At 39.7% G+C, this 12,767-nt stretch overlaps 1 protein-coding gene across 6 annotated transcripts in view; it reads right to left on the bottom strand.

Moving 5' to 3' along the window:
* Positions 1 to 12,767, bottom strand: part of cacna1ha (calcium channel, voltage-dependent, T type, alpha 1H subunit a) — a 103,824-nt gene that overhangs the window by 36,450 nt on the left and 54,607 nt on the right. For all 6 annotated transcript variants that reach the window (XR_010910803.1, XM_067476956.1, XM_067476954.1 and 3 more), the window contains exons 6-9: positions 8,929 to 9,088; positions 5,143 to 5,467; positions 1,600 to 1,692; positions 71 to 309 (exon numbers count right to left, since the gene is read on the bottom strand). Coding sequence is in view for 5 of the 6 variants with exons in the window: in XM_067476956.1 (XP_067333057.1) it covers positions 71 to 309; positions 1,600 to 1,692; positions 5,143 to 5,467; positions 8,929 to 9,088 (817 nt within the window). In the remaining variant the exon portion in view is untranslated. The remainder of the gene's footprint in view (positions 1 to 70; positions 310 to 1,599; positions 1,693 to 5,142; positions 5,468 to 8,928; positions 9,089 to 12,767) is intronic.

Raw genomic sequence — 12,767 nt, forward strand, 5'->3', positions numbered from 1 at the left:
CAAACGTGCCCAATCCATAACACAAACACAGACATTTATGTTCATAATGTATGAGAAGCTCATATCTAACCTGTGCCATCCAGTGTATAATCTGTGCAGCCTGCGCGTTAACTTGCGATACAGGTGACTGATGTAGCGTAGCATCTCCTCGTAGCACGAGCCTGGCTCGCTGTAACTGGCGAGCGTGGAGTCGTTGGACATGTAGCGTGCACGCTGTTCCCTCATCAGGGCATTCTCCCTCTGCTTAGTCTCCGAGAACTGGGTGGCGATGACCACGAGGCACAAGTTGATCATGAAGAAAGAGCCCACCTGTTAAAGGAGGTTGAAAAAAAACTGGTCAAGGATTAAAATACTTTTCTGGGACAATAGAAAATAAACACTTAAGCTATTAACATTTTTTTTAATTAAACAAAGAACTCTGTCATTCCCCTTTAAGATGTTAAAATTAGTATTATAACCTACATTTATTATAAAGTGCAGTCTAATTGTTCAGATCCTGGGATGATAAAATGATGCTCTGACCTCATGAGGAACTTAATATAAGATAAATATAGAAGACACAATTTTTGTTATTTTAAAAGCATTTTCTCCAATATTATCGTGTACCTTATTTTCTCTTTCACCCACTCTCTATATGAATCACTCTGTTTTTCCCACAGCCCCTACCCCGGCTCGTTCTCTCACCCACCGTGTTCTCTCTCTCACCCATTTTTTCTCCCTCCATCTGAATGCATAATAAGCACTTTGACATCAAATGACACGCAGGCAGGGAGCTCATACTGCACTGTAAAATATAGCCTCAACTGAGACCCCCGCATCAGCATGATAAAAGTGAAATCATAAATAATATGAATTCTGAGAGGTTTAATAGAGAGTATTTATACTCCAAGCTGAGTTTAATGGTTACCTTTATAAAGGCAAGTCTACATTTTCTTAAGCAGAAATGAAATACAACTGCACCCAAGCATCTTTGACGAGCAATATGGGGCATATGAATATTAGTTGACACGGATATGTTTCAAAATTTACTCTTGGAAGGGGAGCACACTTGAAGAACTCAAATACCAAACCATGCTTTTAGGAGATAATGAATTGTATGGTATTGATATTACAGTAAGTGCTTAAAGAAATGCAGTATTATGTATTTTAATAGGAAACAATACCACTAAAATACTAAATAACATATTAACAATAAATACCCAAATTCAATATATTTGCCATTATATATGATATAATAATAATGGTTTGTTTCAGCCTTGAATCAGATCAGTTCTACTAGTGCTAAAGGTTTTACAGTAATCCTCAAATACTTGTGTTACTGCCAGGGAACGTGCCAGCACAGCCTTCGACCCTGCCTCTGTTAGCTAAACATTCAAACAACAATACTGACTGTGCAGACCTGTCTTCTGAGTAGTTCTGTCACTAACTTTTTCAAAATATTACAAGTTATTATTTTAGAGCAGGTACAGTGCAACAGTGTGATATGTCACTTGATTTAAGTATAACAACACCATATTCTGAGCTACCTGCAAACTAGAAAGTGCCTGTTACACAGTAAAGGTGGCAAATAAATACATTGGCAAAGAAAGTGATACTTACAATAATGAGCAGTATAAAATATATAAAATTGTAGAAGGAGTGTGCGTCCATGACATAGTACATGATATCTACCCATCCTTCTAGTGTGATGACCTAGTAGTGCAGACAGAAAGACAGAGAGAGAGAGAGAGAGAGAGAGAGAGACAGATGGAGACATTGTATTATAATTGACAACAGGAACAGAACAACACTAATAGGAAAATATCCTGCCTATTGCATTTTCTTCAAAGATCTAAGGCAAACACGCCCACACATGCACGAAACTGTGCACAAAATCGCTCACGTACACAGCAGCCAGTGCATATCCAGTTCTGTTTTAATTGGCAATTCCTCAGGAGAAAACCTGTTTTGTCCCTCCAACCTCATATGTGTTTGTTCGTGTGTGTGGGGGCATGAGAGTGTACGGGTGCTGTCTCATGTAGCCACTATGCTAATGAGCAGTTGGAATGCTGAGAGCTGAAAGTGGTGGCTCAGTCTCAGCCGAGCCGATAATACACTCACACCTCAACATTTATTCAATCTCCATCTAGATAAACACATATACTACCAGCGCACACCCAAGAATGGCATTGGTACACACAATCAGTACTCAGCCACAATGGGGGCGGCAGTGGCTGAGTTGGTAGAGTGGCTGCCTACTGTTGCGCACCACTCTTCCCGACCACATGTCGAAGACTCTGAAGCCCTTACAGCCCATCCCCTCCCCAGCTTTGCAGCGCTGGTCTCAAAGTCAGGTAGAAATTAGGGAGGGCTGTGCCGAAGCAACATGCAGACAAATGATCTGCTGTGGTGACCCTGAACTCAGGGGATAAGCCGAAACGACAACAACAAAATGAATAAAATAAAATTCAGCCACAAATTTGAAACCACCAGATGGATATAATGTTGTAGCCTTCCTGTGTGGGACACCAAACAGGATGTTTGCACATTATGCACACATAGCCAAGGCTAAGTGGTGACTAATCCATCCTTTTCTAAATTGCCCTTCTTGCATTACAGAAAAGGAGCTAAAGATTCCCTTTTCCGAGCAAAAACACACCTGTGGAATGTCATCATGGAGTGTTTTGCATTCACAAAACACAGAAAGCCATCAGACCAAACAATTTAGCAAGTTTAACTACGCTTCTGCATAAAGGGCAATTTTCAGACAGGACTCACACCTTTACACCTGAGCAACCCTCCCCCCCCCAAATTTGAATGCTAGTCTTAATGATGTGCCAAGGCATTTTATAAAAGTCAACGGTATGTACATTTAGGAATGATGGTCGTATTCCTTATTTTAGAGAGGAGACGAAATCGCTCACTGACCCCAATGCCTACCTCATGTTCTCCTGCTGACCCACCTTGCAGATCAGAGAAAACTTTGGGTTATACAAATTATGGTAATCATATGCATATGGAGCGAAGAGCGAATGCTCACCTGTGTTTCTGTGTGTGTGTGTACAGGCTTGTTAGCATTTAACCTGCAGGTTGACAGACCCACTGGACGCCTTTGCTCTTCTAGCCATCTATACTGTCTGGATCCTGTCTCTTCATGTCTAAATTGCTCTCTAATTTGATGTTTCCTCATTTATATATTTTTATCAGTTGTCCAGTCTCAGCTTTTCTTTATTCCTGCAGTGCTGACAGAGATCAGCCCAAAAACTGATTCCTAAAGTGACAAAGTAAATGAATACTCCACATACTTGTACTGAATTCTAGAATGAGCCCTACAGTAAAAATAAATAATGTAATAAATATTACAAAAACCGAATGATGTCAAGGTTCGAATGAAGTAGGATGGCAAGGGGGCAAAACATCCGCTTCGCAATTAGCTAATCCAAAACAAACTGACCGAGCTTGCGGTCAAAAGTTTGCACACCCTTGATAAATGTGATCAGATTTGAATGTAAGGCTTAAAACTAGACCCATTAACAATTACTCGAAATGGACTGTTACGGGTCCTTTACTGATTTTTTTTTAACTGAATAAATTGTGGAGACATTTCCAACTTCTGTAATTAAACACCATATCATTTGCAAGTAATTTACTATATTGCATAAGAAAACTGTGTCAAACATGTGATTTGATTTAAAAAAAAAAAAAAAAAAGGTTTGTGGCTGCACACTGTGAGTGAACAGTCCCCATGAGACAACCACATGGACACCTGTCTGCAAACTAATCTCATTTAAAACCCAAATTGATGTTTGCTAAACCAGAAAACTAACTCTTCAAAGCCTCTCTGTGGGAGCTGAGACCCCCCACACACTGGAAGGTAGTGAGCTAGTTGTGAGTGCCTAACAGGGCTGCCTGCATGTCGGCCCATCTGTGTGTTCAGTAGTTGAGCTGTTCAGTGTAATTTGAAGGTAAGGCTCTGTTTGAGAAAGTCACACTGTGCAAGTCAAAGCCCTTTAGACACAGAAACAGATCTATCAGCGGTTCCCGGTCAGATTTATTAGAAGGGCTGGAACTCATGTCCCCACAGTGCAGACGGTGTTAGCACAAAAACTATGATAGGGACAAAAATGCTCCTATCAGGGGCTTGGGAAAAGAAAAACACATTTCCCAAGCAGCGTGTGGAGAAGAAGGATTTTAGGACAATATACTTGCTCTCTGACGGCCTGAGTAGACACATTTCTAACAAGACTTCAAATGTCTACACACCTGGAAAGAAACGTTGCTTTTATGTTGTTTTTGACTGATGTTACATTTTATATGAATGCATCTGTGTGCATCACTTACATGCAGCGACCATGAGCGGCAAAGGCTTTGGCCACTCAGCGTATGTCCGTCAACCCTGAGCTGCCAGCTCTCTCTCATACCCCTCCACCATTGTTTACTTGACATGTATGTGAGGCATTCAGGGACTGTAAAGAGCTTAGGTCAATTGTGCTTCTAGTGCTAGAAGTGCTAACAGCTGTCACAAAAGCCCCTCCCCAACCCTGCCAAAGAAACAAGCATCTTATGGAAAAAAAAATTGTGTTGTCTAGGGTATGATGTCTGGTAAATTTGTGCAAACAAAATGAACTTTTAGCCATCTATCAAGATGGGTGAGCTTCCAAAACGCTGCTAGCAGCCTTATTCTGATTTTCATCCTACTTGGGAGATGACATTCACATGAAAACATCAAAATCCAATATTCTTATGAAAATATCTGTGTTTCTTATTCCCTGTGTGCAGATGCGTTATAATCAGCCACAAAGTCATGTTCAGAAACAAAACACTTAACAAGGCCAGTCCCAAAAACCTTACCATAATTGGACTACTCATTAAAAACTCCTTTTACTGTCAGTATTTCATTTGGTGGCCCACAGAAAACTCACAAACCAGGATAACAAGCTCTGCTTCAATTAGGTTTTACGTACTATGCACACATTTCCACATTAATGTAGTTGAATGTAGATAACTCAAAGTCAGCTCTCAGTTTCAACTAGCTCTAAGCTAAGGTTAACCATTTTGTTTACGGTCAGCTACAATTCGATCAGACCATTGGATTAATTTCATTTAGCATTTTTGGATAAATTCTTTTTACAAAGGCTTATAAACCATAATTTCGTCTCTCACCTGGAATATGGCTATCCAGGCGTAGCCAATATTGTCAAAGTTGACCGCTCCCTTATGAGGGTTGAGTTCCCCGGGGCGACACTCATTATAGTACTGGTTCCAATTAATGCAGCCAATAACACTTGCCCCTCCCACTGCAGGAACTGATCCAATCAGAGCGGAACTTTGATGGGGAGCGGCCAATGAGCACTCAGCCCCATCCTTGGTGTAGCGCGGCACATCGTGGCAGCGCAGCATGCCATTCTCACGGGCCGCAGAGCAGATGAACGGGCTTTCTTCACCCTCCTCTGACATGTAGTAAGGATTTATAGACAAGTTGTACATCCTAAATGCAAAGGGAATAACACAAAAGTATGACTATGTATGACAATGACATTGTTACAAAGATTTCCGTTAAGATGCATTTAGCTTTTTGATATCTTGTGTTTTTTTCTGTACCTTTGGAGAATAAAAGTTTGATTATAAGCTATAATACATAGATAAAGCAGACTGATGTCAGCTGTGGGGAACAAAGCTGTTTCAGATTATATAATACTGATTATACAGAATATGTGTCTGGGATTAGTATCCCAGACACATATAGTATGATGCTGTCTAAGTCACATCGATTTAGGTACATTAAAAACTCAGGAATGATTGTGTAAATGGTAAAATAAATGTGTGTATAAAAAAGGGAAAGATACAAATCCTTCCCAGGCCAAGAATTTATCACCTGTGCTATTTAAATTGAGCTGAAATAAATTAAAACTGGGTAACTGATGACAGCTTAGACATCACAGAGTGTATCCTAAGTGTGATGACATCCAATTATTTGCAGATGTTTTCCTTAAATATTTACATTTACATTTAGCAGACGCTTTTATATATGACGCTTTTAAATATGGCACCAAAACACCTTGACTTAACAACTCCTAATATCCACATAATGCTCACACTGTATCAGATTCATGCACAAACACAAACAATGAGTTTCAATCTAACCATATATGTTGTTTTAACAGATAACAGGAAAACTATCAGAGCTAAACATAAAGCAAAGTTTATTTTTCCCTTTTCCTAGAAGCTATAACATCATTTGATCATGTGACTCTTTAAGGGCCACGGGTTTTAGCTCAACCTCAGCCGAGTGAGCGAGGGACCTCTCAGTATCTATTGTGGTGCCAGTTTACTCCTAGAAGTGGAGAATGTGTTCTGCCTGCTTCCTTTTGGTGGAGAGCTCTCTATAACAGTGTGCGTTTATGTGGAGTGGTATTCACTCCTGAAGTGGGAAGGAGCCTGTTTTGGTAAAGGGTCTGATACTTTTCCAGATCGTCTACTCTCTTGTCACCTTTTTGCTTTCTGTGGTACTGTGTGACTCAAGTGCTTGTTTGTCTGGCTTCTGCCTACCAGATAAGCCAGGATGTTAAGCCTGATGTCATTCACGTGGTCAAGTACTTTGGGTGACGAGTAGATAGAAAAGTGCTATAGTAGTGAAGACCACTTATTCTATTATATATTATATTCTTCTGTATTCTTCCACTGTAAGTACAGTCATGTTTAGTAAATTTAGTAGCCCCTCTTTAATCTCTCTGTTTTTTTTTTGTAAAAACGATAAAAAAAACCTCGTAACGATCGTAACATGTAACAATAAATAGAAGCTCAGACAAACAATAGCATATAGCTTTTTTCCCTTTCATTATTTATTTAACAAAAATGAAGCCAGAAAGTAAAACACATAGGAACCACTGTACCCAGCATGATTCCATAGCTCGTAGATCCACCTTTAGCAGAAATAACTTGAAGTAATTATGTCCTGTATGACGTTATCTGTCTTTTCCATCACTGCGGAGGAATTCTGCCCCTTTCTTCTTTGCAACATTTGCTTTAGTTTATCTAGCTTTTTGAGCATTTGTCTATGCATAGTTGTGCACAATTGTGTGGAGGTCTGGACTTTGTCAGACAGGTGGACTCCGATTTGCCTCTAGAATACTCGGGTATAGAGAGGACTAAATGGTCAACTCCATAACTGCAAGGTGATCAGGTCCTGTAGGTGCATAACAAGCCTAAACCATCACCCCTCACGTGTTTCTGCTGAAATGCTGTGATTCGTTTTTATCAAACATGGCGCTGTGCATTAAGGCCAATCGAGTCTACTTTGGACTCATTTGTCCCATGGACATTGTTCCAGAAACCTTGCAGTTTGTTCCAATGCAGTGTTGTGGACTTCAGTCGTGATTTTGTGTTGTTTTTAGGCAGAGGAGGCTTTCTCCAGGCAACCCTACCAAACAAACCGTGCTTGTTCAGTCTTCTTGGACTTTAACATGCTTGTAGGGTCTATGATGTAGCTCTTGGGTATTTTTGTATTTCTCTGAGCACTGAACAGTCGGACCTTGGTGTGAATTTGCTGGGACGTCCGCTCCTGTGAGGACTGACAACTGTGCTTAGCATAGAATAGGGAAGAGAGGTCACTACATTTTGAATATGACTGTACAGTACATGTCAGAACTGTGGATTACTGTTGTTTTGTTGCAAGTCACCTAACAGTATATAAATGTGAGTGAAATTACAAGAACGATCTCTGTATTTGACCTGAAATGCTGACTTGATTGTCTCACGTTGTCAGCAAAGAAAAGGAGATTTATTTATTTATGGAGAAAGAAAAGCCCTGATTTGAAACAAAAACTTATGGTCACAGCTTCCGTGTTAAACGAAGTGGATCTAGAGCTAAAGCAAAAGTCTGCATGTGTTCTCGTGCATTATAACAGACAGTGAGGGCTCATATTGTACCACAGGTCACACAACCATTTGCTCTGTGAGAGAAAATACAGCAGCTTGGTCTGGCTGTAAAACATTAAGCTGCTTTTCTCTTTCTCTCTTTCACACAGAAAGGATTTGGCAAAACAAACTCTATAACAATTTGTACCATTACGTCAAAAACAGTATTATTAAGGTTGTCTAAGTGGCACTTTTGGCTTCCTGAGGTTGTGCACATTTAAGCATTGTTTTTTTTTTTTTTTCTTTCTTTCATTCCCTCCCCACAGCCAAATTGGTGCCTGATTGTTTTGTCCTAGTTTGTCTGTCTGTGTGTTTATCTCATTTGGGAGATACAGGATGCTTGTCTGTTCTTATTTATGAGATACATCCGTGAGAATAGGTACATATACTGTTTTCACAGCAGTGTCAAAGGAAATTCTCCACCTCTCTTTGGGAGTTGAGTTCAATACAAGTTCATTATAACAGATGTTAAATCACATCATCATCTTCTTCTCTCTTTATTTTTCTCACCCTGGAATTCCCTGCTTGTGCGTGAGGCCGTTTAGTTTCCGAGGGCGCTGCACAGTTTGCATACTCAGACAAATTACGGTTTCTGCCTTTTAGCTGGAGGCAACAGCAACAGCTTTTGTTTTACAGCTTTATGATAAGTCTAATATGACAAAAAAGAGTGCAGAATAGAGTGGCAGAGAGAGAGAGAGAGAGAGGAGTAAAAAAAATCCAAAAGGAAAACGACCAGGGTGAAAGCTTGTATTGATGTTGGTCAGCATATGGATGTGGAGAGCAGCACTTCTGAGTGGCGGAAATTTGATTGCAACATCTAACTCTCTTGATGTAGTTGCATTTGGTGAAGGTTTTTTATTTTTTTCACTCATCTTTGTTTTCTCTGCACTCAAGGAAAATGATATCCTAATTGCTTCTTCCCACAAATCTAATCTAGACTCGATCAAGGTTTGGAGCAGGCTATTTCCTGGGACCATTTGTGCGGTTTCCAGCCCAGAAGCAAACAGCGTATCACGAGACCAAGTTTCTCACGTTTTAATGTCTTCTCCCAAGAAGCAGCGGTTGCGCAGAAGCCCTGCCCACAGCTGGACTCCAACAATTCCAAAGATGAAAAAGACAAAGAAACAGAGGAGGAGGACATTCCCCAGCATGGGTAACGTGTCCAACAGTAGTGTCACCAAGATCCGCATACCTAAAGAGTGGAACACAGATAAGATAACATCGGAAATTAAGATTTGTAAAAAATGTCATTGTACACTTACATGCACAAATAAATACAGCTGCATAGATTTTTGCAGAATTTGTCATTTACTGAGGGTGTATGGTAGCCGAACGTTAAAAACTTTATTGATTTTGTGTGCTTAGAACCCATAACATTCGCTCCGCTGTCAATATATTTAAAGGCGATGCCAATAGTGAAAGTTTGACATTATATCCTCCCTTTTGGGATTTAAACTCACAGCTTTCCTGTGGCTCATATTATCTAACCTCATGCATTCAGCATCCATCTCCAGTTGTCAGATGTGTTTAACATCAGCAGACTCGGGGATCTTGTCCTTGAGTCCTCACCGCCTCTCCCGTCCCTTTTCAGTGTACAGCTTCATGCCACACTTACAGTGCTCTAATGTGTGTCTGAGTTCTACTAATACTGTATGTGGCAACGGTGAGTGAGTAGCTTGCACAACACTTAAAACTGTAGTAAACCATCTCAACAGATTAACAAAATCCAATTATTATCGGTGACTTTCTCCATTTTGTATTCACCCGTTTGTCTCACTGTGCAGTTAGTGATCGGTCAGTACATAACGTGTTTGAACTTCACGGCATATAATTATTAATGCAGAATCATAAAGACCTGTGGTGGAAATAACTACTGAAAACACAATTATTAAGATCTTAATCCACCCCTCTAGTTTTACAAGCTGAGAAACTGTCTTGACATTCCCTGCAGCACAAAATGTTCAGAGAGAATGATTCATCGGTGTTTAGTGTGTCGCTTCTTATTTGATTTAAGGATTAGAAGGGACAGGGCATCCATCAAGATTATTTTGTACTTTATTCACAATGCATACAGTATGGATTGGCAAAAGATGCCTCTGAATCCATCCATCAGTCCATCAATCAGTCCTTAATGATTAGAGTGAGAAAATTGATGGACAATTCAGCTGGAAATCTACAACTGCACGTGGTATAATGTGTTTTTGTGTGAGACATGTGACAGCCAATGAGATAAGAGTCAATCCATCAAAACAGAGCTGTAATTAGTATGTGTGGTTATGGCCTTCCACTAGATTAGAAATCTGAAAATGCCAATAATCTTCACCTCTGGTCAGTTTGGAACTGTTCCTACAGTCAATTAAATGTCCATCTTCAAAAACGACAGGTTAGTATGACGTGTGCATACTTGATGAAGATAATATCCTCATACATACAACACATGCAAGTGTCTACGTGCACAGGCTGAGTAAACAGCACAAGGGCAGGGTGCACAAAATATGCTGGACAGAGCAAATCAAAAGTTTGTCCTCCAATAAACAAGTTACTATCTGCTATTTTGGGTACAGAGATGTGACTCAGTAGTGCACTGAATTTCACTGCTTGCAACATTGTAGAAGGACTTAATTGCATTTAATCCCAGAGGTACATTAACTTGTTCCACTTTCTGTTAAGTTAGTTTAATTAAACTGATTCAATATTTTAGTTGTTTTTTTTTATTTTAAGCCAGTTAGCTGTGAAGTGATTGAAGTGTTGCTGAGAAAATTGTGAAAAAACTACCTAATATTGTTTCTCACTCAATGTTGGTGTTTTTAGCTGCCTTTAATGAATACGATGTCTCATAAATGATATTCCCACGCGATTTAATGATGTTTTAAGACCTGTTGCAGCATCAGTTCAAACAATGACTTTTTTTGTCAGACTCCTTTCCCTTGAGGACAGTTTCCAGTGTTTCTCATTACCCACTTTAACGTTCACTCATGTCCATGTCCCCGTGTATTCTGAACTGAACTAAAGTACACAAACTAATTTGCATGGTTTGATTTAAACATTTGGATCAACTTGACAATGATACTATTTGTTACAACAGCCTAAATAAAAAGCCTTTAAAATTAGCATATTTCATATCGACATAGAAGCCTAGTGGTGTCGTGAAAATTTAGTAGTGAATGTGGTGAAAACAATTCGGGTAATATTTTTAAAAATGAAAAACTTTACCTTATTTGTTATATTACTGTTGAACATGTACAATGAGAATATGCAATAAAAATCTGTCAAGTCGAAGTTAAACGCAGTCCTACTGATGATGGATTAAGCTGTGCCCTAAATGCAGGATCATTATAAAGAATTGGTTAAAAAAAAGGAACAAAAAATTAGCAGTTAAAAATAAAATAAATATGAACAGTTGTCCTTCAGTATTTTGTGACGTGAAAGAATCCGAATTGTGCCAGAAATAGCGCTTTTCATACAGTTTAATCTTGTGGATGTAGAATCTAGATAAATTCTGACAGGTCAATAAGTTAGTAGTTCATCTGACCTTTGATTTGTATTCAATTATTTATTTTTCTGGACGCAACAAACTGCTTGGATCACTTGTCATCTTAGCCGCGGCTTCATGTATTACATTACACTCAGGTCAAGGAGATAACTACAGATTCATTTTCTAATTTTAAATGGCATTTCCCACTTTGCGCGTTTACTATTAAGGTATTCTGACACCATGTGTGGCGGGACAGGCGGAAATACATGTTCAAGTCTGCAGACGGTAGGGAGGGAATCGGCAGATCCCACTGCCCACGGCAGCCTTGTAAACAAGAAGTTAACACAGAGAGCTGCTCAGTGTTTGTCAGGACATTTAACATGTGTGTAACAATGGATATTTCCCATATACTTAGGCAGGAAGACAAACAGAGAGGACAGAGTGATAGTGGAATGGTTAGAGCTAAACAAAGGCACTAAGTAGGGTGAGAAAACCTTTAGACTGGCAATTAACCAAGCTGGCGTGTCACCTAAAACACTTTCAGAAGGAAAATTAAAAGAGGAGATGGAGTGTAAAAGAGACCAAGAGAAAATGAAGGAAACATTCTCCTGGTCTCTCTTGTCATGCGTACTTGAGAATATACGAGTCTTTGGGCTTCGGCCTATCTTTGTGTCGTTTTTTTTTTTTCTCTCATCTACACTGACCTTGGGTTTCCAGCACGAAGTAATAACTCTCATAGTCCCCCTCCATTTAAATCCTCCCCTTCTCTGCATCAAACCCCTTTAGGCAACATCTGGAAACTTGTTACAGTAATAATGAAGTTTTACTTCACCTTGCCCGTGGCTGTTTCTCAGGGCCAACGGTTAGTTTAGTGACAAGGTTATGGTTAGCGTTGAACGATTTTGTCCTCACAGAGGTAGGAAAAATCCTATAAATGTGTGTGTTATCCCTGTGTGGTTGATAGCTTGAGAGAAACAGATGACCTGCCATGCTTTATGGTCATGTTTGGGTTATCGGCCGTGCCCAAAGCAACCCCCCCAGCACACACACACACACACACATTCACATACGCATAAACTGAAACAAATGTTTTACAAATGAGAATCTCAACACCACATACCAACTGGCTTATTCTACAAAAGTGTGGTCATCACTCAAATGCAGGCATTCAAACACAGTCTTCCAGCTTGGTGCAGCCAAGACAGCAAGCAGACATCTATAACCCTGTTAACAAATACCTACTCGGTGTAGTACAAATACTGCTATGTGCCACTAATACTCCCATGGCTTCCCAGTGTTGTAAGAATGGATATTTTCATTACATTGTGTTTTTATAAATAAAATCATTTTAATGCGACAGAAATGTTTAAACCCCCGTCCAAGGAACAAAATGGCT

This window comes from Channa argus, chromosome 15, assembly GCF_033026475.1.
Source record: "Channa argus isolate prfri chromosome 15, Channa argus male v1.0, whole genome shotgun sequence".
In the NCBI taxonomy this organism is placed as follows: domain Eukaryota; kingdom Metazoa; phylum Chordata; class Actinopteri; order Anabantiformes; family Channidae; genus Channa; species Channa argus.